This window comes from Lagopus leucura, unplaced genomic scaffold, assembly GCF_019238085.1.
Source record: "Lagopus leucura isolate 7727_CA_CO unplaced genomic scaffold, USGS_WTPT01 Super-Scaffold_100026, whole genome shotgun sequence".
Classification (NCBI taxonomy): Eukaryota; Metazoa; Chordata; class Aves; order Galliformes; family Phasianidae; genus Lagopus; species Lagopus leucura.
Window position 1 is genome coordinate 6,131,903 of NW_024962277.1, and position 22,032 is coordinate 6,153,934.

At 39.3% G+C, this 22,032-nt stretch overlaps 1 protein-coding gene across 9 annotated transcripts in view; it reads left to right on the plus strand.

Moving 5' to 3' along the window:
* IQSEC1 (IQ motif and Sec7 domain ArfGEF 1) overlaps positions 1 to 22,032 on the plus strand; it is a 353,788-nt gene that overhangs the window by 174,942 nt on the left and 156,814 nt on the right. For 6 of the 9 annotated variants that reach the window (XM_042880458.1, XM_042880464.1, XM_042880463.1 and 3 more), the window contains one exon: positions 8,003 to 8,089. The exons of the other annotated variants lie outside the window; for them this stretch is intronic. In XM_042880458.1, coding sequence (XP_042736392.1) covers positions 8,003 to 8,089 — 87 coding nt within the window. The remainder of the gene's footprint in view (positions 1 to 8,002; positions 8,090 to 22,032) is intronic. 9 annotated transcript variants of the gene reach the window in all.

Below are 22,032 nucleotides of genomic sequence, written 5' to 3' on the forward strand. Positions count from 1 at the left end.
CCAGAGCAGTGGGAATTTGTGTGGAGGTGGGAGGGAAGTTAGAAGCTAATTGCTCAGCTTTAGGCAGATGCCTGACCAAAGAGGAGCTGTGAGGGTATTTTTCAATAAAATTTGCAGTCTCTTGCAAATCAGTTCTGAACACAGACCATCAGAAAAGCCTTAGCATTTTGTTATTTGTTTGTTGCATGAATTAGCAGCGACAGTTCATGCTTCTCTTTAGCCCGGGGAACATCACAGGTAGTGCTATGATAAGTAGCATTTGGTTGACCACCTGCTCTCTCTTATTCTGGAAATATTACAATTGGCTGTGGAACAACTATGAACTGATCACTTGACCATGGCAAATCAGCTGCCCTCATCAGTGTGTTCTGGTATATATTTAACTTAATAATGTGAGCAGATGGTCATTATATTGATTCATGAAGCAAGGGAGACAGCGTGGCTGTCTTGATAACGTAAGCATCAGAGTGGGGCAATAAGCAAGGGGAGGAAGAAGCAAAATTTCTTTGCTTTCTTGATGATCACAGGACAACCATGTACAGCAATTAAATAAAGGCAAGAATGTGACTCCTCAAGCCTGTACATATGATCTCTTATCTGGAGATAGCTGCTGCTAGTGCACAGGAATGCTGCTGCTGAAATTCTTGCATCGTTGATGTTGCTTTTGAAAAATTAAATTAAAAAAAAGTGGGGAGGGGCAGTTTCTTATAGAGCTGTTAACCTTCTGCCTCTGCTAATAGTGATAAGTCTTTTGATGAAATGTTGAAAGGAAAATGTCATTTAAGTAACCATTGAGTGATTTTTGCAAACAACTACATTGCTTGTCACCCCATTAAATGTGGTATAACTGGATTTAATCAAGAAACTCATTCTATAAAATATTCAACAGCTGCCCTTGTTAGCTAAACTAGTAGTTCGCAAATTCCCAGCTTGCATCAGCTCAAAGGAACAGCTTCATTGAGTTCATCTTATAATTTCCACATGAGAAATGGTATACACAGAAGAGCATTCTCTTGAGCAGGAGCTTAATCTCGTATTTTGGTTCCTGTTTCTCCCTGTTGCTGATTAGCTTTGCTGTCTTATCAGTTTATGTCATAGTACGTGACTATAAATTGACTTTGCAGTGAGGAGGGAATTTGCTTCGTCTTCACAGATGCTGCTGTTACCATGGAGATAAAAGGACCAATGGCCTTTTCTTGGTTTGGACTGTACTACAGTGCTCATACAGAGACGGTGCATTCGAAAATGCACCATTTGGTGCTTTCAAATTTCAGTCTGAATATCAAATGAGGAAGCATACTGTTTTTTCTTGGTGATGAAGTTAAATGATAAATACAGATTTGGGACTGTTTTTGGAAGCAGAAAGCAAGCCTATCAGGAATGTGAAAACAATGTGACTGGTTTGTGCTTGCTGAACCTCCTCTCAGGGAAAAACCTTTTGGCTTTGCAAAATATAACCCTGTAGAGCCTTTGGGTTTATCTGATGCGGTGTTTGGGGCTGGTTACATCACCAGCTTACTTATCTGTGATGTTCCACCATGGCTGATCGTGAATGAGCGTGCAAAACTGTGAATGCAATTTTTTTTCCTTAAGAAAGCTTTTCTACCTCAGATTGCGTGAAAGAAAATATAAATACCAAATCCACAACACATTCAAGGATGGCTTGCAGAAGGTGTTATTTGTGAGTACCTTTTCCTTCTTCATCTGTCATCACGTCTCTGATATCTGTGTTGAGGATTCCAGAAGTGGGAGTAGTGATCGGTTTATTGTTTGGTAGGTTTCTTTCCATGAACCATTTTTAGGGTGTTACCTTTTTTAGAAGATGAATGATCTGTATTTTAGAAATGCACAGATGGTGGTTGTGTTTATGTGCATAGATATTCAAAAATTTAACCTGATGAAAGTGAATAAACCAGCAGTTTATTGCAGTGGAAAAAAACGATGAAAAGGAATAAGAACCCAACCAATTCTTTGCATAAAAACAATGTAAGATGCTAGGATGAGTCAAGAATCTCTTCCATTTTGCTTGAATGATTTGTCATTTGCGCACTGGTTTTCCCTTTTTTTTTTTTTATCAAGGTCATCATTTCTAGATGTGGCTCTGTGTTTGGTTTTACTGTGATCAATGCTGTGCAATTATAGATGGGGCTCTGTTTTGTAACGTGAGTGGCAGTTCCGTCAGAAAATCTCAAACCTTTTTACTTACAATCAAGTAAGAAATGTAGAAAAGATGCGATCTTCTGCTTCCCTTTAAAATATTATCATCTTTCAATCAAATGCAGCTTCATTTATCTGTTCTGTTTCATGTTTTGGATTGTATATTTTTTCTATGAATGTTAAATTATGACCAGTAAGCAAAGCTCGTAAAGTTGCATTTTATTCGTCATGTAAATGTCTGTATGTCACTGTTCAGAACAGGTTTCTTGCATTAAGAGTTAGTCAAAAGGAAAACAAATGATCTTAATTGTATTTATCTGTACATGAACAGTCTTAATTAGGTTCACCCTAGGTACAGTTATCCTACTTTTGAAGACTGCCTATAAACTGTGCATTGGCTAGGATGTAAAAGAATCACCTAATGCCTGTTTATTGCGTTATATGGGCTAATACTTCATTTCCATAAAACCAAAAATGATTTATAATCATTGTTTGTAAGATCATTATCTGAAATGTTAATAAGCACAAGGATGGGGTAGAAATAAGACATTTCTTGTTTAGTGTGTTATACATGGTACTGGTCTTGTTCTCTGAAGAGATGATTATTTTGAGGCCTTGTGATGAATGAGAGTGCAAGCATACTTAATTTTGTTTTATTTTTTAAATCCAGCTGTGGACACTCAAGTTGGAAATACGTAAGGAGTGACAAACAAGAACCTCTCTGTTTATGTTTATATTGTAACTTGTAGAAATGCAGATATTCCATCATTTTGATGACAACTGAATTTATGTATTCTTATGCAAAATTCAGCAGTTTGTACTCTAAGCTACATGTACTAAACTCTTAGAGCTATTGATTTTTTTGAACGTTATTGATGCCTAGTAAAACTATCTCTGCTTTTTATTAAGAAAAATTCTGTCTTATATTGCTTTCAGTTAGTTTACATGAAAACTGCATGGTGAGCAGGGAGGGAAGGAGGGAGATCCAGCAGTGCAGATCTAGAGCATATGGTTGTGCTGTTATGTTGGCAGTTATTGGGCGTGGATCTTGTGATACGCATGAAGTTGCACCTCAGTGGACATGTCTGCAGAGAGCTGTGAACTAACTCGGACTATGGAGCTGGTGTGAGTTGCTGTATAAAACTATCTGCTGTTTCCTCTGCACGATGAATTTCTGAAAAAAAGTTATCCTGTGGGAATAGTTAACACACTGAAAGCCTTTCCAGCATGATCAACCAAATGTTAATTAACAAAAACTTAGGTAGAGTTGATATGAGCACTTATTATGGTGCCTTTGATTTTTGACCATCCTTTTGGAAGTCAGTTATTACATTTAAAACTTCATTTTTTGCTAAAGAAATCGTTAGGTTCATTATAGAGGAACAGGACAGACTTTACTATCTTTTAAACATGATCTTTTCTAACCTCAGCTGTAACCATAACTCTGGATTGAAGTGGAAAAGAAAACCATCAATTTGGAAAGTTATTCTTCATCAGGTTAAAATGGAATTAAAATGAAAGCATTCCTCTTATTACCTTGTAGGCATGAATCCAATCAAATAAATCATTATATTGTGAGCTGCCTCAGATGACAGTGGAGCAAATAGCCCTATCCAGCAGATCTGCTGTTTGCAAGCTAATTTAAAAATGGATCTGTGTTAGCTAGCACCAGGTATACAGATTACATTAGGCAGCACAAGAGGCTGTTCTGGTGTATATTTTAGGTGGTACTTGTACATAGTCATTAAAATGCAGCAGTTGATGTGAAGATAGATCAGAAGAAAGAGAAGAATATTGGCAGATGGAGGTGACAGATTGTTCTTTCAGACAAAGAAGAGGAATAGCATATGAAGTAATAGGGCTACAGAACATCACAGTAGTTAAGATGACCAAATATACCTACTGGTGCTGTGTCATTGTCAACGCAGGACTGTATTAGGAAGAAATGTTTGTATTAATACAGTTTTCTAATTATTGATGACACAACTGTGTTCTAATGTCTATGTACAAGTACCACCTAAAATCATCTGTATGAAAGCTGACAGTACTGTTAGGAAGATGTTCTATGACAGTAAAAATGTAATAATTCTACCAAATTTTTCAGAGGTTATATGCAGTTAGAATAAAACAGCAGTAAAACAGAAAGGGTAGGATATCCTCTCCTGCAGGAAGTGCCGCGTGCTGGTGAGAGGTAGGAGGAGGAGCCTTCTGTGGGATCCTGGTGCTTCGCTGTGATTGCTGCCTGGTGGCGTGGTGGCACTGTGATTGTCCTGCAAACAGCTCCCTTGGGAAAGAGAGAATGGATTGTTAAAGCAGAAGGAATTCCATGTTCATGGTTGGGTGTTCTGTTTTCCCAGGTTGTTTTGAAACCAATACTGAGCAATACATCTACTGTGTTTAGGAGGCTCATTGCTGATCATAGCAGAAAATGAAAGTATGTTGCCTTGCAGTTGTAGCTTTACTTGCTGATCTAGGTCACTTTAATTTGTGTATTTAAACAAGATTGCAGGACCAAAAGAGCAGCAAGTGATGTTTTTGTTCAGTTGATGAATACTAAAGTGATGTTAAAATGAGTGGCTCCTAATGGCAAATATGGGAATTTATACAGGAGATAAAGGAATGGGCAAACCTCCTTTGGGTCCGCATGCTAACATTGTAGATTGGACTTCTTTAATGGTGGTATGGGTGTCTTGAAGGAAATGTGATTTCCTGGTTTTATCATGCAATCATAGAAGCTATTTTGGAATTAGTTCTGTTTATACTGTGTCAGTAGCATGTTCTCAAAAGAACTAATAAGTAAACCTTTAAATGACAAGTGGTTACCTATCCATGAGAATGTGGGGAGGGCTGGAGGAAACTGCCTGCAAAGGGGAAATGACAAATCTTCCATGCGAAGTTGCAGTGTTTTAGAGACTGAAATGACCAGAAGCAGCACTCATCAATTTAGTCATTTGTCTTGTGTCAGTTCTGAAGCATCTCTCCTCTATTTCTAATTTTAAATCACCTGTGGAAGATGTAAAATCAAGCATCTCTGATACTGCCAACAGTGATGTGATGAAGGTGATCACTTCTCCAAACTGTTTACATTTATTTCTTATGTCTTCAGGTGTTATGACTTAAATCAATTCTATTTTGAGTGCAAATTTGTGTTGAAGGCTGATTGAAACATGTATATTTTTTAAGTTTTTAGTGGTTCTCTTTCTTAAAAAAGAGAAGTTGAAACTGAACTGATACTATCCAGAGGAGAAAATAAATGAATGTATTGCTTTAGCATGTGACCAAAGGTACAAAATGCAACATGCAGATATTACCATGTACCAGCAGAAGGTGGATTTGCTTTGGGTAAAATTAGTATGCTGACAGAGGCTGTAAGCCTGAGCCCTTATCTGTTATCATACTGACTGGGCATCAGTCACTATGACCTAGTGGAACCAAAACGCTGGGTCATGAAAACTCCTGAATTTTACAGCTTGGAGCACAGTCCAAACCTCATGTTTGTTTCTGTAACTGTTTAGATAAGAGTCTATCTCTGAACACCATGAGAAAGGGCTGAAATCAAACTTCACATACTGAACATATGTCTTTAACATCTGGGATATTCTTGTTGGAAGAAAGCAGTATGTGGTAACTTAATTACGAGTCTGCAGTTGAATGTTTTGTCGTCTGTTTTGTCTGTTCCATACCTTCATCTGCAAGGCAGTGGAGTGCCAGTGTAGTTGCTATCTGACAAACCTATAGCACTTCTCATTTGCTGTCAAGGTGACTGGACTTTTGCATTTCCACTGCACCTTCGAAAAGAAACTCAAAGCAGTTGAGCTCCTAAGCAGTCTTGTGCATTGGGTGAGTATTGACCTTAACTGCAAATGAGGAAGCTCAGATTCCAGAGAGAACTTTTGTGGTTGTTTTGATATTTTTGAACCTAGGCAGTCAGAGTAGGACACCCTTCTAGACAGAACCTTGCTGGGATAGCCGAGAGTGAGCTCTGTTCAAAATATTTTACTGCACAGAGCTAAGCACAGACAGATTCATTGATGTCTTTAGTAGTTTATTCTCTGAAGAAGGAGATGCCACTGATGGGAATGGAAAGATTGGTCTAGGGATAAAAAAAGGAAAGGGAGGTGGGGGAGGGAAGAGAGGTCTGGGGCATCTTCATGCTAATCTCCTCATTTTGCTTCTACCAAAAACCTTAGGTATTCCCAAAGCAGGGAGCAGCGATTTCATCAGTGTGATCAGTTTCCCTACCCAATGTGAGACTTTACCATCCAAGGCGCAATGATAACATACTAGCCTGGTTCTGTGACTTGTGTGGAGCAGCTTGTGTGAATATCATATGTTCCTCGTCAGAAAACGTTACTCTTTCATGTTTGAACTGCTTTTGTCGTGGTCCATCAGTGTTTTTGACAACGTTGTCCATCTTCTTCTAGATTTGTGAAGGTCTTCTTTCCCAGTGGCACGAAGGTGCCACCAGTGCACTTGCGAGGTGTTAGCAGGGTACGTCCCATGATGGCAGTCTGCCTAATGACTGAATTCGGTTGCCACTTTGTTTCCAAACACTCAGATAATTTATAGGAGTTACCATCAGTTGCCATCTTTAAACAGAAAATCCAGCTCATCTTGGCCTTGCAATTGCTGACACAACGTTGGCAATAGAATCAGAACAGGTTGACCTTATGGGGTTTCTTTTTTTCTAAAGGGATTAGTAACTAATGCCTTTCTCAAAAGGGCTAACTTCTTTTGCATAACCATGCTGCTTGATCTTATGAGAGTGTGATCTCACAGGACTTTGCTCTAAGCCTCGGGGATTCAGAACGACCAAAATCAATCTTCTGAAACATTTGTCAAGATGCCAGCAAAAGACAAGGCAGGATGGAAATGTATGTGCCGTGCACACATTCTCTATTAAATAGTCAGTTTGGATTCTTTTGACTCTAAATGAGGATTTTCAGTTTAAAGGTTTTTCATCCACGTGTTCACAATGCAGGAGTTAGGAAATAATGATCTAAATTGTATGATTTCATAGGGGAATGCTGTGCCTTAAGAAATTTGATTAGGTGCTTTTATCATGGATGACTTACTGTGCTAAACCTTGTTTAATGCATCCGAGCAAAACCATCAACAATGCTAAGTGTACTGTGTGTTGCTTAAAGATTGTCTAAGCTTTACTTCAGATGCAGTGCCTTGTATCGTTTTGCAACTCCGTCTGCATTAATTTGAAACATGCAAATTATCTATGATGTAGGATATCTTTTTGTGGTGTTAAGCTTCTTCTCATGTTTCGACATGACATCACTTAAACTTGTACTGCACATTTCAGGATATTGCTTAAAACTTGGCTGAAGCTTAGATTCTTTCAAATTTGTATTGCAATGTGTGTATAATTGCTGGGCCTGAAGAAAGCTTATGTCCTTACTCATCTCATTGTACCTCCTCATGCTTAAGCACTGTGTTTGAAATGTCATTAATAAAGAAACAGCTTGACTGGTGCAGAGTAACGTGCAAGTCTGAAGTTCCATTTCCATTCAAATTTTAACCCTCGATGTTTATCTTTTGCCTCTGTTCCATGCAGCAAGGCAAAAATTAAGTCTTAAATTGGCATTTTATATTTGTGTTGGGACAAAACTTTGATTCTTCATTGCAACAGTTCATCCCTATCATTATCGATGTCTGTACTTAAACTAGACTATTTCCCTCTTTATTTCCTGGGATTCAAAATTGACAGCCGTATTTCAAATTTCATTCAAACTTAACAGGATTTTCAATTATACTTATTAGCTCCTGCTTTTCCCTAAAAAGCCCCTTTCTAAACACTTGGTGTTTTGACTTTGTGTTTTTCCTTGTGTCGTAGGTCTTTAAATACTCTGCACCAGTTTTGCTGTCCAGCTCCATTGTACCATACCCAGCTAGCAGTCCCTGCCACACACTCAGAGTACAGGTAAGAGTAGATATGATCCACCCACTTGCTTCTTTGGAAGAGAGATCTGATTTTACAATTTGACAAAAGCAGAGGAATGGCAGTTTAAGTTTTAAAATATAAAATGAATTAACTAAAAACTGAGTACTAAGGAAATATCTCAAACAACTTTAACATCCCAAGGGGTCGGGCTATTTGCTTATTTTAGGCACTATTTAATTAGATAGTAAAATGGGTTTTATGCGCTTTAAGAGGCACGTCTCCCCAGACTATTTGAAAGCTACAGACGTTTTGAAAGATAGGAAGAAATTAATTATAGGTTTAGTTCTCACAAAACGAACACCTCAAGCATTGAAATTTTCACATAGTTTGTGTAGGCTAAAGTTTTCCAAGCACAACCTTTTTTTGAAGCCCCTTGAGTATTTCACGACGGTACGTAGGTAAGTCATGGCTCTATGCAATGCGTGGACCTGCAGAAGGCTCAGTGCTGCCTGTTGATTCGAATGGAAATAAGGGTTTTTAAAAAGATGCAGGTTCTCAGTGCTGAGTGGCCTACCCTACATCTATCTAAAATACATGATTTTCAGTTAGTAACTTAGCATGTGTGTTTTCAAATCTTCAATTAAATGGGGGCAGCAGTAACTGTGCATCTTAATAAAAGCAATTATCAGTGCCAGAGTTTAGCAGTCAGCTTACAGAAACGTCAAAGTATAGTAACCTAAGTTACCAGAAATGTGAAAACTGCTAAGAAACTCTGCACACGTCATGAAGAAACTTGCCTTTAACTGTGATTAACTTAGTCATGATTGCCAGCTCATGAATAATATTAGTATCAAAATATTGGAAATCTGGTGCTGAAAAATCAACTTGCTTTGCACTAGTAATAGAGAAAGCCAAAAACAATCCTAAATTGAATCCTAAATCTGTGAATGCCTAAATATTTCTGATTTTAATCTTTCATGTCTTCCTTATGTATAACCTCGCATGTTTGGATCCATCCTGTTATTTTACATTGCAACGTCACTTTGTCTGCTTTCTTTCCTCTCGTTAAAGCTCTTAGTTTTATTTAGTGGTAGTGAATCTGTAGCCCAATTGTAAAACAATTTAGTATTTCTTCAGTGAGGAGTGTGACTTCAGTGTAATTAGATTGCTCTTTTGTTTTTTTTTTTAATGAGGATTTTATTTTTCCTTTGTTCCTAGTTTATAATGCTTCATTTTAGGGCTCTTTTAGGGATTTTCCCATAGTGATGTTGATGGCAAAATCAGTAGTTTCTTTAATGTTTCAGTATCTTGCACCACAAAATTTATTTGTGTCTTAATATATCTTTTGGAAAGAAAACTTTCAGCAGCATAACCTTGTCCTTGGGAGAAAAAAAAATGCCATCCATCTCTGGCTTACTTCTGTGTTTGTTTGTGCAGTAAAGTAATAAATGCCATAAGTGTGGCTGGATCTGCAAAGCATGTGCAGATTTGTTATGGAGAATGTTAATGTGCAAAAATGCAAAACGTAACAATTTTTACAATGCCCAAACTTGCTGTAAGTCTGCAAGCTTTTGCTTAAGAATTGGGATGCGTGTAGGAACTCATCACTAACCTTACTCTCAGGGAAATTTAGTTCTCAAACTTTGCAACTGTGTGTGTACGTGTAATGAGAACTTAGCTACAATCTGTGGAGATATGAGAGCTCCCAGCAATTGACAATATAACTGTACCAGCACTGCCTGTGTTCATATAGTGGTAATGGAGCAAGCAATAGGCTTGCCACTGGCTGCTAGGAGAGCTAACATGCTTTGCTCCTCCCTTCCTCCCTCATTGTTTCCTGCTTATATCTATCAGCAGCACGTGATCTGTGCTAACTCTCCATTTTATTAGGACTTACTGAAGAAGAGCTGTCAGGAGTTAGATATGGCCTTGTTCTTCTCATACGTCTTCTCCCCAGCACGCAAGTTGCCTGGGTGATGACTTTTGCAAAGGGTGATACTGAGTCAGCAGCGTATGACAAAAGCAGCCAACTGCACTCAGGGCTGTGTTAGCAAGAGTGCAGGCAGAGAGGCTTCTCTCCCCTTCTGCCAGAACACATCCTGGGGGTTTGTCTGGCTTTTCAAAAGACATCAGGATACTGGAGCATGTCTGGCAAACAGCCTCCTAGATGGTTGGGGGCCAGAGTGTGTGACAGGTGAGGAGCAGCCGAGAGAAAGGAGCTGCTTGGTGTGAAGGAAAGGATCAGGGCACTTGCTGTCTTCAACTCCTCAGTGGGAGCATATGCAGAAGGTGCTGCACACCTCATCTAGAAGGTGTGCAATGATGGCCCAAGGGGCAACAGACAGATTGCAAGTGAGACAAATTCCAGTTAGATATAAAGAAAGGTAAGGAGTGAATTTCACTGTGAGGGCAGCCAAACACTGGATCAGAAGCCAGACAAGGAGATGGTAGCTCTGTCTTCAACAGTACTCGGTTCAGGTGGGCACAGCCCTGGTCAACCTTATGTAGCTGGCCCTGCTTTGGGCAGAAGACTAGACCAGCACCTGAAGAAGTGTCTTCTAGCATAAAGCATCTTGTGATCCTGAAGCACTCCTCCATGGAGAACAAAAACAAGCTGCAAATTTGTTCTTCACTGGACTGAAGAACTGTGGTTTCATATTATTTGGGGATGCTAATGCTGTCTGTCCCACATGCTACCACATGGTGGTGCATTGGTCACCCCTGCAGTCTTTCCTCCTGTCAACAGTTTGGTTGATCCAAAGTTAGGTTTTTGAAGATGCTGTTTCCAAAGCGGTTGTTACAGCTTGACACCCCTGCATCTGTAATCTCTTAGTCAAGTACTAATTCTGCATGTTTGCATAAATGATCTGTAAGCAGGAATCCTATTGTTCTGAATGAAAATCAGCTACTAGAATATTAGCACAATTAGGCTTTTAATTTGCACGTACATTTAATAGTATTAAAATTAGCTCTTAGTCTTCCCATTGATCAATTTATGAATAGAAGTTGGTGGAAACAATGCAAACAAGAACGGATGCTTCATTCTAGCTTCAGATTTGAAGCTTTATTTAGAAAATACTCAGAGGGATTAATTTTCTAGCCCAGAATTAAAAATTAAATTTGCTCTGAAAGAAGCAATTAATGAATGCACTACGGTGAAATCTGGAGCATCTCTGATTTGCTGGTAGCTAATTGCAGGATGTTTTATTCACTCCAGCAGTTTTATTTCCAGTCAAGATGATCTTTGGCATCTGTTTTGAATTGTTAATAGAGAAATAATGCATTTTTAATAACTGCAGCTCTTGCAGTAATCCCTTGCTTGCTCACTTTACAATGTTCAAAATAGAAATAAAATGAGTTATCTTGCCTTTTTCCTATTCTAAGGGCAGTTATAGGAAGCGTATAACGTGCTTCCAGCCAGTTATTTATCTGTCTGTGTTCCAGTTTGCCCATATGCCTCCTATGTCTGCTCTTTTTTATTTATTCTGGTTTGGAAGTTGAGAAAACAAAGCAAAAAGAATGTCTGTAGCTTGGCTTCGTTGAGTCCCTTCCTATTCCTGCTTTGCGGTGTAGAGTCTTAGAAGTAATATGCTCCAGTTCCGAGCTGCAGATTCCATGAGGTGCTCCATCTTTGTTAGTGACCACCTGAATATGGATTTTATGTCTGGTCTGAGGGCAAAGTGAAGGAGATGACTGGAACCAGAGGCGTCAAAAAAGAAAACAACCGTGGATATTTGTAGTATTACTTGTGCATCTGTTGCGGAGCCTTTTGCTTGATATGGCCCGGATAATTTAGTGACCTTGCAGCTAGAACATGTGAGAACAAAGCCCGGAGATATAATGGCATTCAGAGGGAGTAAATTTAATCATATCTGTTTCCTGTTGAAGAATAATCTTTTCCCAGCATTTTCCAAACTCGTTTTTCTGTGTCAACAAGGTTCAGTTAGTATGTCAGTCTATCTGTACAGGTGCTAGCTATCTTGCACTAACAGAATGCACTCGCTGTGCACCTCATAAATTGTACACCATTTTCACATGAACTTCCCAGTTTCTTGTCTGCTGGCACCTTAAAGTTGTAGGCTGGGGGTAGCTTGCCAGCCAGCCCTATAGAAAGCTTCCTAATCTGCTGAAATTGGAGGTGAGGGGAGGAGGGGCTGTTTTGTTTTTAGTGCCCTGCAGCCCGAGTACTATTGTAGCTGTCATCTCTTCAGCCTTTTGTGAGGCAAGTTGCTGTAGGAATAGCTTCAGACAAGAAGTTATAATGAAGAGTGCTTGTGCTTGAGAATACTCTTAAGTGTACAAGTATATTGGTATATTACAGGCAGCTACAACTGCAAGCAGATTTGCTTACCCCTAATATCTAAGAATCTTTTGATGTGATGTGTTTGTTCGTGATTCTGTGATTTGCTTGTTTTGTTTTGCATGCACTTTTGACTGTCACTCATTGCTTTCCCCATCTGCTTTACCTTCCATGCTTCCAATATTTAATTAGATGCCCTTATCGTGTCCAAAGGCATCTTGAAACTAGAGATTTTTCTTTTTTTTTTTTTTTTTCCCCAGTGGTACCTGTGAAAACAAACAGATAATGCAAAGGATGTTATAGTACCAAAGAAATCACATCATTTTCTTGCAGTGTCTACCTGCTTAATGTTTAATCAGCACCTCTGGGAGGTAAAAATATTGTTATGAAAATACTTCACTTCTGTAAAATTTTAATGTGGAAGCTTTGTTTCACCAGAAAATGTTGGCTTATGTGCAACAAACCATTGTATAGAAGATGATATGAATGATAATGATACGGTGCTATTTCTTTTCCCTGGACCAGTGGTAGCATTGTACCTATTTTCTTACCCTAACTGGCTAATGCAGAAGCTTAACCTGCAACGATGCCTGGCTGCAGATGCTTTTCAATCAGTTTTGCTTTGGTTTTTATCTTCTTTTCAGGAGCACTGAGGGAACTCTTGCACACTAGGCAAGGTAAATTGGGAACTTCTTGCTCAAATTCTTGAAGTAGGAAAATATCTGTTTTTCAGATAAATTTGATTCTGTTTCTGCTGATAAGCTCTCTGCTCTTTGCCAGGTTTAGACAAATCATCAATATTTCTCATGTCCTTCACATGAGCATTTATAAAGGCATCCCACGCTACCAAACAGATGCCTCAGTCATGTGGTACCTTCCCAATTAATGATTAGTCACAGACAAAGCCAACAGCAGGAGCTATGCTTCGGAGTCCTTTCTACTGTTTGTTTGGCTGTTTATTGAAAATTTCTACCGAAAAAAGCTGAACAGATATTTATTTCTAACCGAATAGCAATTCCCAGCTGTATGACCTAGTATACACAAGCACTGTCTTCTTGTAATATGCAGGGTTTTAAAAGCTTGACAAGGCTTTTTCACATTAAGCAAAGGAGTGAAAACTATGTTGCTCAGCCCAGCCAGCACGTCTTGCTTCTAGTTATCCTGATTTTCATGAACAAAGCAAAACAAATCCAAACACACAGTCTGTGTGAAATCAGTACGAGGTTCAGATGATTACATAAGTCATGTGTTCATACCCTATGGCGTAGGAAAGCTGGAATAATTATAGTAAAACTTGTAATTTTCTACTTGATTCCTACGTGATCTAGAGATGCAAAAAGAGTGAATTGTGTTCATACACAGCAAATTAATAGAAAACAATCAGAAGGTGGCAGAATCTGTGAGATTTACAATTTGGTTTTGGATTTTCTTGTTGGCTTTTTTTTCTTCCTTGTGTTCCTTTCCACTCTTCTTCTTTAGCTTGTTACTTTGTTTAAAGGAAACAATCACCCATGGTTGTGTTACTGGTAAAGAAGTGACCTCATCCAAGCTTCCTGCTCTGCCTGCATCCCCTCCTCCACCTGCCATAAAGCACGTTGTAGCATTACAGATGTAGGTATTCCAAACTGCTTCTTTAACAGCCTTTGTGCCTTCTGGTTAGTAGCACCATTCATGATGCTGGCAATGCTGCATGGAAACAGTTCTCTCTAATTTAAAAGGGGGGGAGGAGGGAGATGGTGTGGAGGGTCAAGTAGAGCTCCATCAATCATCAATACTTCTGTGTGTAAATCACCAGCAGAAGGGGAGTGCGTTTGTTCTGCATTTGCTGTGAAAAACAAGTGAAAATCATCATGAAACATTTCTCTTTAACATTTTAAAATAAAAGCTCTGAGGCCATAGTAGACAGAGTATGTTATATGGCTACTTAAAGTAATTTTTTTGTATGGGAAAAATAGAAATTTTTAAAAACATCCTTGGATCAGAGTTTAACTGTTAAGCATTAGCCTACTCCTTTAGCACTGTTAATCATTGCACTGAAAGTCCAGTTGCTGACGTGAAATGGGCTGCCAGCTGGTATTTACCAGCAAATTGCACTATTTGTGGATTTAAAAGCAAACCAAATGAACAATTCAAGCTTAATTTTCCTAATGCTGTTCCCTATGATTCTGTTCCTCTGTCTCTTTTCTTTCTTGCCCTCCTCTTCCTTGGCAGGGAAGATAATGTTCTGCACCAGTTCTGCTGTCCGCCTTCGGGGTCTAGTAGTCCATCTTCAAGATAACAGAGAAGCTCGGGGTCGCTAAGTGTGCAGTCAGTGCTACATCTGTGTAGTCCATCTCTCCTCTTCTCTCTTACTGGTGTGTATGGGACTGAAACTTGCATGGATGCCATAGGATTCTTGTTCGTATCAAGTTTGATTTATTCATAATGTCACAGCCATAAATTTTTGCCATCAGTACTTGGTAATCCCTTCTCCATGCTCTTCTACAGCTCTCCTCCATGTGTCCAGTATTTAAAACTATTGCAAACTGTAAACAAACACATAAATTGCACAATTTATTTTGAAGTAAAATAAACGGTATCGTAAGTCTTTAAGTGTACTGTGCGTTTTGTTGTTGTATGTGGTCATGTGACATGAAGGGTACAAACTAATGTGATTTCTTCCCTAGTAGGAGAGGAAGAGAGACAAGCTGTTTATTACAGTCTGCATTAGGCCAAGATTTTTCTGCTGTTGATCCTAGAAGTTTGCTTCAAGGCTTGGAAACCACCAATATGACATTTTATGCATGTTACTCTATAGAGATTACATGTAACAGTTGTTTCTTTGCTTTTTGCTTGTTATGAATAACCAGAACATCTATGTTATTACACAGATAAATAGTCTGAGTGATTACGTTTCTTAGTTTCTTTGCAGCCTGTTTGTTAAGTTTGCTAGCCTGTATTTGTCAAAGTCCCATATGAAGTGTTAGCACAAGCACAAGATCATTTCTTATATACTTCAGGTACCTAATTGATGAAAATATTTTTCTCTAAGCTGTGCACGAAGTGAACTAATTGAATAGCCCTGGAGCTCCAGGTAGATAAATGTGAACATGTCCATGTGTGTCGAAGAAGAGAGACCAAGTTACCATTGCCCAAAGGGTACTTTGCTGATTGTATCTTTCCAGGCATATCTTGCTGCTCTAGAATAACTGAAGAATTTCCACTACTTGGATCTTCCAAAATTAAACAGCCAGAGCAGGTATAATGGGAAACAGGTTCTCTATGAAGTGTCGTTTACTAGCCAGAAGCTAGCAGGGAAGAAAAATTGGAGGGGTGGGGGGGCTGTTTAAAATATTCCTTCCAGCTCTCTGGAACAGAATGCTGCTTGAGTGTAGGGTGAACAACTGTGGTTTTTTGTTTTGTTTCTGGTGGGTTTTTTTGTTTGTTTTGTTTTTGTTTGTTTTGTTTTTGTTTGTTTTGGTTGGTTGGTTGGTTGGTTTTTTTTTTCAGTTATATGTAATTTTGAGGATAGAATAAATGGAGGATCAGAATCAAGGGAAGAATCTGGAAAAGTAGTGTAAGATTGTCTCATCCTATAGTAATGTTCTTTGCTTATGACTCTGACCAGTTAGGGTTGATTCACTGCTTCTCAACACAATACCAATTTACACGTCCTGATAAATGTTTGCTTGTGCCTGTTGTAGGCATGATAGTGAAGTGTCTGAAGCCTAGGGAAGAACTTTCTTGTAGAAAGCTAATCTGCCTTCATTATTTTATGACAGTTTGCCCATGTCTCTTATTGTGACTGTGTGGACTAAAGAAGATACGGCTTTTTCCATTATTTGGTGCTGAATGCACCATAGCTTCATGATTTCCTATCTCTTGGCGTTGGATAAACATGAAGGTCTTTCACTCCCATTGTAAAATGTGTGAATTACCCAATGCAGAAATTATGTAGTAGATCACTGTAGTTCAATATGTTATTGGAAGTGTTCTAATGTTTCATGGGCAGGGTACAACATGTGTAAGTGTTGCTGACCATTTTGGCCTTTAACTGCTGTGATGAATTTCTCAGAGTTGCTACCCAGAGATAGCAACAGGAGGAATTTCTGGTATTTTGATTTGCTTATCTCCCTCTCAGATGTAAACAGTAATTCACTCTCTCTCCTTGGTGCACTGAACTAGAGCACTGTAATTATTCTCTTCCATAGGGTAGGATTGGTCCAATCTTTTAATAAGTATCTTTTGTATGTTTGTATAAAGGAAAGGAAAGAAGAAAGACTACTGTTTAAATATGAAAATTAAAGCCACCAGCTGTAGGTGGTGCCAGCACTTCTGCCTCGAATGTGGTTTGTGGTTAATGATGGGCCTCAGGAGAATCAAGGTAGAGAAGTGATCAGTGTTATTAGCTGTAGCAGGATGTTATCATTGGTTGTTTTCTATCTGGTAGTTTTCCAGTTAAAAAAAGGTAGTAGCATTGCAATTTGCTGGCATTTGAAACAATTTAAGTTGGTATCCACAATATTATCAAATCCTGGCATTTACTCTGCATGGAGCAGATAGAGAAGTGACCTTCTCTCATGCTGTGAAGTCAGAAATGCACAAGTAAACACTTTTCTATTTAAATAAGTCATGGCTGGCTTAATAAAACATGCAATGAATTTCTGGATTTAGTACTGGAACCTGGAAGGGATTCCTTTTTAGCTAGGCTGAGTTGAGCCTAAATGCTGCACAACATTACAAGACACAGGCTGCAGTGGAAAAATTCCCTTTTCCTCCCTATTCCTTGATGATTTTTTCAACTGCTTTTGCGAATAGTTAACACTGTCTTATTGTGCATTCTAGTGTGGAAGGTGGAAGGAAATCACATTTTTCTTGTCTTCATGCACCAAATCTTTTCAGTCATGACCTTGAAAGGCTGGACGAAAGCTGCTGCTTTGTAGAAATTCTGTTCACAAGTTTTTCTTCTGGCACTGCTCGGCACTGTCACCTATTAGGATCAGGAATTGTTTTTCTTCTGCAATGTGGATTTCTCCTTTGCAAACACACTCCATTCTTACATTGTTTTGATTGTTTTTGCCCAAAATAGGTGGGTAGGACCCATTATACGCAGTTACTACTGACTTGCTGTTGTTTCCTGTACATGCATCACTTCCCCTCTGTGGCTCTGATTATGGGCTGTTGTTCCATAGCTCAGAGCATATTATGCAGATGCTTGGAAGCCATGGATATTTATGCACCACTAGATGGAGCAGAGCACAGTTCGACTGTGATAAATTCAAGTCTTATCTCCCAAAGTAGTATTAAAAGTAACTAACTAGCTGAAGCAAAATATTTTATAACATGAGGAGAAGGAATAATCCCCTGAAAAATGTAATGGGGTGTAGATCTTCACCGTGAATCAAATTAAGCTTTCAAAAATTTCCCTTAGCTATTCGACCAGCTGTGTAATGTGTTATGGATTGCCACTATTTCAAGTAACTCAAGATTCATAATGAATTAGAATTATGCACAGTCTATGGCTAAGGAAGCTCCTTAGCCATAAACCTCTTTGATCAGGAGTCCAGGAATGGAAAAGTTTAATCTGCTGTTTAAAATGAAGCAGCATTAAGATAGCATTTAAGGTGACTCATTGAGGTCTTTGACAAGGGTGAGGGACTTGGCTGAGTCCCTCTGAAACCTCTTGATTCATAACTTTGAAAGGGTGACATTCCTGGTATATAATATTGATTTACCAAACTGAGTGTTTTGTTGTGCAGCACCAAATCCTTCTTCATCTCAAGCACAAAATCAGAAGGAATTTTTTTTTTTTTTTAAGAAAAAAAAGAAAAAGAAAAAAATAAAAGTATCTTCACAAAGGTCTGGAAGCATGGGGCATCATCGTGCTGGTGGCAGGACTGAATTTTACAAAAATTTCCATTTTATAATAAATGAATAATTCCTGAAATGGTGGCTAGAGGGAGCTCCAATGCAATCTGTTTCAAAGCTTTCTCTGCAAGTAAGTCGTTGTGGGTAAGGCAGCACGAAGCTGTAGATAGAAGGAAAGGCAACCTAGATTAATTTACATTTACTTTTAAAGTCTGTTAACACTGGAGATGAAGGGTTGTTTGATCACGTGGAATTACAGATTGGATATATATCCAGCATGCCCTACAGTCAGGTTTGTTTATCTGTTGTCATATATACATGTCTGCTTGTATAACATAGTCTGCCTTTGGCATTCTCAAGCTGCAATGCAGAATGTGTTCAGGGAAGTGCAGTGTGTAGCTGTATGTGTATGGGGTAGGATGGAAGAGATCCATCTGTCCTACTGTCAGATGGCTGACAGTTAAGGAGAAAGGAGTGCAAGAACAGGACAAATGCACAGTGGTACTTCTCCAAGGCTAGGGAACATTTGGGTAAGAAGCTAATCCAGCATTGTTATCAAGTCAGTTTTTAAGTGGGAAAAAAAAAAAAAATCACAATTAAAAAGCGTGAGTAACTCGAAATTACTGGAGAGATTTCTATTGTCAAAGCAACAGAAACTCTAGTTTCACTGTTCTACCTCTACCAAATTAATTATAGCAATTCAGTTAAGAGTACCACGCTCCTATTGAAAGGGCATTTGGCTTTTTCCCTTCTCTGTGCAGGTCTGTTTCACGTTTTCTTTTAACTTGACAAAACGTGCACAGCAGTTGCTCAGTACTGGGGGTGGGATCTGTAAGGCAGCACAGCTGCACAGGTTTCAGTCGCCTGCGACACTAACAGCTTGATGTGACTCACCTGCTATGAACTTGATTACCTGATTTCTGTTCTCCCCAGCAACTTGCTGAAAGACACTGGGCTCCCTTGCCAAAAGGAGGCCATGAGGTAGTTGCAGGATTACCAGAACGTGCCAGGCACTGGGCTCAGTGGTTGCAGGGACCGGTTCCTAGCTGTGGTCAGGGGGCTCCCCACATTCTGGTGAGCTGTCAGAAATGGATAGATAAAGAGGAGGCATAAACTGAGTCAGTCTACAAGGAGAAACAACATGTAATGAACTGAGTAAGTTTTGCCTGGCTGTGTTGGAAGGAAACAGCCTCCTGCTCTTGGCTACTACGTAACTCAGTCCTGCTGCCATCCAGTTTCCACCCTGTAATGTAGAGAGCTGAGTTCATCTTCTTAAAAGAGACTTTGGAGACCTCCTGGGCAGTGTTGGAGAGATTCTCCCAGGAAGAGGGTTGTTTTGCTGGTGTTTTGTTTTGTTTTGTTCTGTGGTTTTGTTGTTTTTTGTTTGTTTTGTTTTTTGGTTTTTTTTTTTTTTGTTTTTGTTTTTTTTTGTTTGTTTTTTTTTTTTTTTTTGCTAGAGAATGAAATTATAGATCTGGAAAGGACAGCTATCCATAATACTAGTATTCTTTACATACGTAATATACAGCAACGGTTTGGGTACTCATGAAGGACTGATTCTGTCAATACAGATGCTTACAAAGGTGGGAAGTTCAAAGATCCTGGTTAGTATGGCCTGTTTGCTCTGCAGTCGATATGTTTTGCCCTGATTGTTGCTGTAAAATATGGGTGTTTCCCATATGTTTCCCTTTAGAGCTGGCAGTGGATTTCAGAAAATGTGAAAGACTTTGTGTTTACTAAACAAGGTGGGTAACTGACGTTCCAATTACCCAAGGACCATTTCTTCCCAACATTACATCTGGTTTTCCGTATTCGAGTGAAAAATTGCACAGAAGATATGGATTTTCATGAAAAAATATGGCCCTCTTTTCTGGTGTTTCAAGTGTGTTTTTGTTTCTACACCCGTTATAGTTCTTACTTTTCTGATCTTAATTGTATGCTTTGTAGCCTTTAGTGATTTTGGCCTATGCATTTATAGGGCAAATGCATGAAATAAACCCAATTTATAACCCAATAATGTAAGTATTTTTCCTAAAGAAATTATGTCATGCTTCGTTAACCTCTGAATTTCTTCTAGCCCATCACTGGAGCATGGCACACCTGAAAATTGGATAGTATTGAAAATCTGTCTTGCTCTCTTTCTCAGTTAAACTCACCTTAATAGAGAATTAATTGTAACTGATGTTTTATGACAAGACTTTGCCAGAGGCTGCTATAGTAGAGATAATTTATCTCAGTCGGGCAACGTGACTTAATTTTATTTTGTTGTTCAAAAAGCCGTATTATTATTAATCAGTTGACAAGTATTCTGATACGGGAAAGAACAGGTGAGCAGCCCACTGCTCCGTCCCATAGAGGCAGCAGGTGTTTCTGACCAACAGCTTTGCTGGCTGGCTACAAGGTTCCTGATGAAAGCCGTTTCCCTGGGCTCTGGGCTTTGTTAGTGAGTGAGCCCTCAGCTGTGCCTGCTGCTGTCAGCTGACCGTGGAAGCTGCACAATTGCGTTTGTTGTCTCTAGGATTCACTGTTACATTGAGGTGCTCTCCGCATGTGTTGTGCTCTTGTGCAGCCCACGAAGATGCACGTTCTGTTCTGATCAGACTTAATTACTGACAATTCTTTTTATATTTATTTTTAATTTCAATTTCGTGGCATTCAGCGGAAAAGAATGCCTCCACAGCTCTCTCGTGCTGGGAGCCCCAGGCCAGGGTGTGCTGCTCGAGGAGGAGCCTCGCAAGAGCAGAGGGACAATCGCCTCCCTGCCCCTGCCGGCCGCTCCCCTGCTGATGCAGCCCGGGGTACCGCTGCCTTCTGGGGCTGAAGGTGCACCGGGTCCATCAATGGAGGCAAAGGTTTAGGTGTAGGTAGAAGCTTATTGCTTTACTACAGATGAGGCTAAAGGTTTCTGCCACAAGTCTTAGTCCAGAGATAGCTTACCCATGAACAGGAAAATACAACAGGCAGTATTTATTAATTTGCATGTAGCGTGCATTCTCTGTCAGATCTTTGAATGCTTAAAATAGGAGCTAGCACTAAATTGGCCATAGCCAAGCATTTGTGTAAACGCCTAACATTGCATGTTTCCACCAGTCATTTGATTCATCTAATTTTATAGTGCTGAAAAGGTAAATGGTGTAATACCATCTGGGTAAATCTTATGGAAATGAATGGGAAAGATTCATTTAAAGCTTTCTTTTTAGGTACTTTGACTTTGTTCTATGATTTTGGTGTTTTGAGGGCTTTTTCAAAAGTTTCACAGAGTGATATGTGCAGCAGTTATGTGTATGTATACCTGTGTGTATATATACAGCAACATCCCAAGTGTGACTGCGCTCCAGAACACACACAGCTGCATCCACTTGGCAGTCAGAACTTTTGGCCCTCTCAAATTCGTCTGGCATTGCATGGTTCTGACTCCTTGGTTTACACTGAAGCTGTTCTAGTTCCCATAGATGGTACAAAGGTGTCCTGAACACATCTACTGTAAATACCATTTGGAGCATAGACTGAATGTGGCAATCTCTTTAGAACTCTGAATTTGTACTAACCAAGTAGTCATCTTGCTATGGTTGATCTGTTTCATGAAATTTATGGTAATGAAAATTATTCTTCCATTATTATTACAACAAATTTAATTTATGTATGAGGTTTTATATAATTTGTATAAAATCTGGTATGTAAAATATAAGATCTGATACTTACTTACTCTGGTACTTCCTCAGGTTCGGGTTCACAGCCACTGCCCATCAGCCCCTATGAAGGGACACGCTGCCCTGTGCAGAACCCCCTGACCTCAGCTCTGCAGTACTGGGGCTGCAGGGGCTGCAGGATTTGG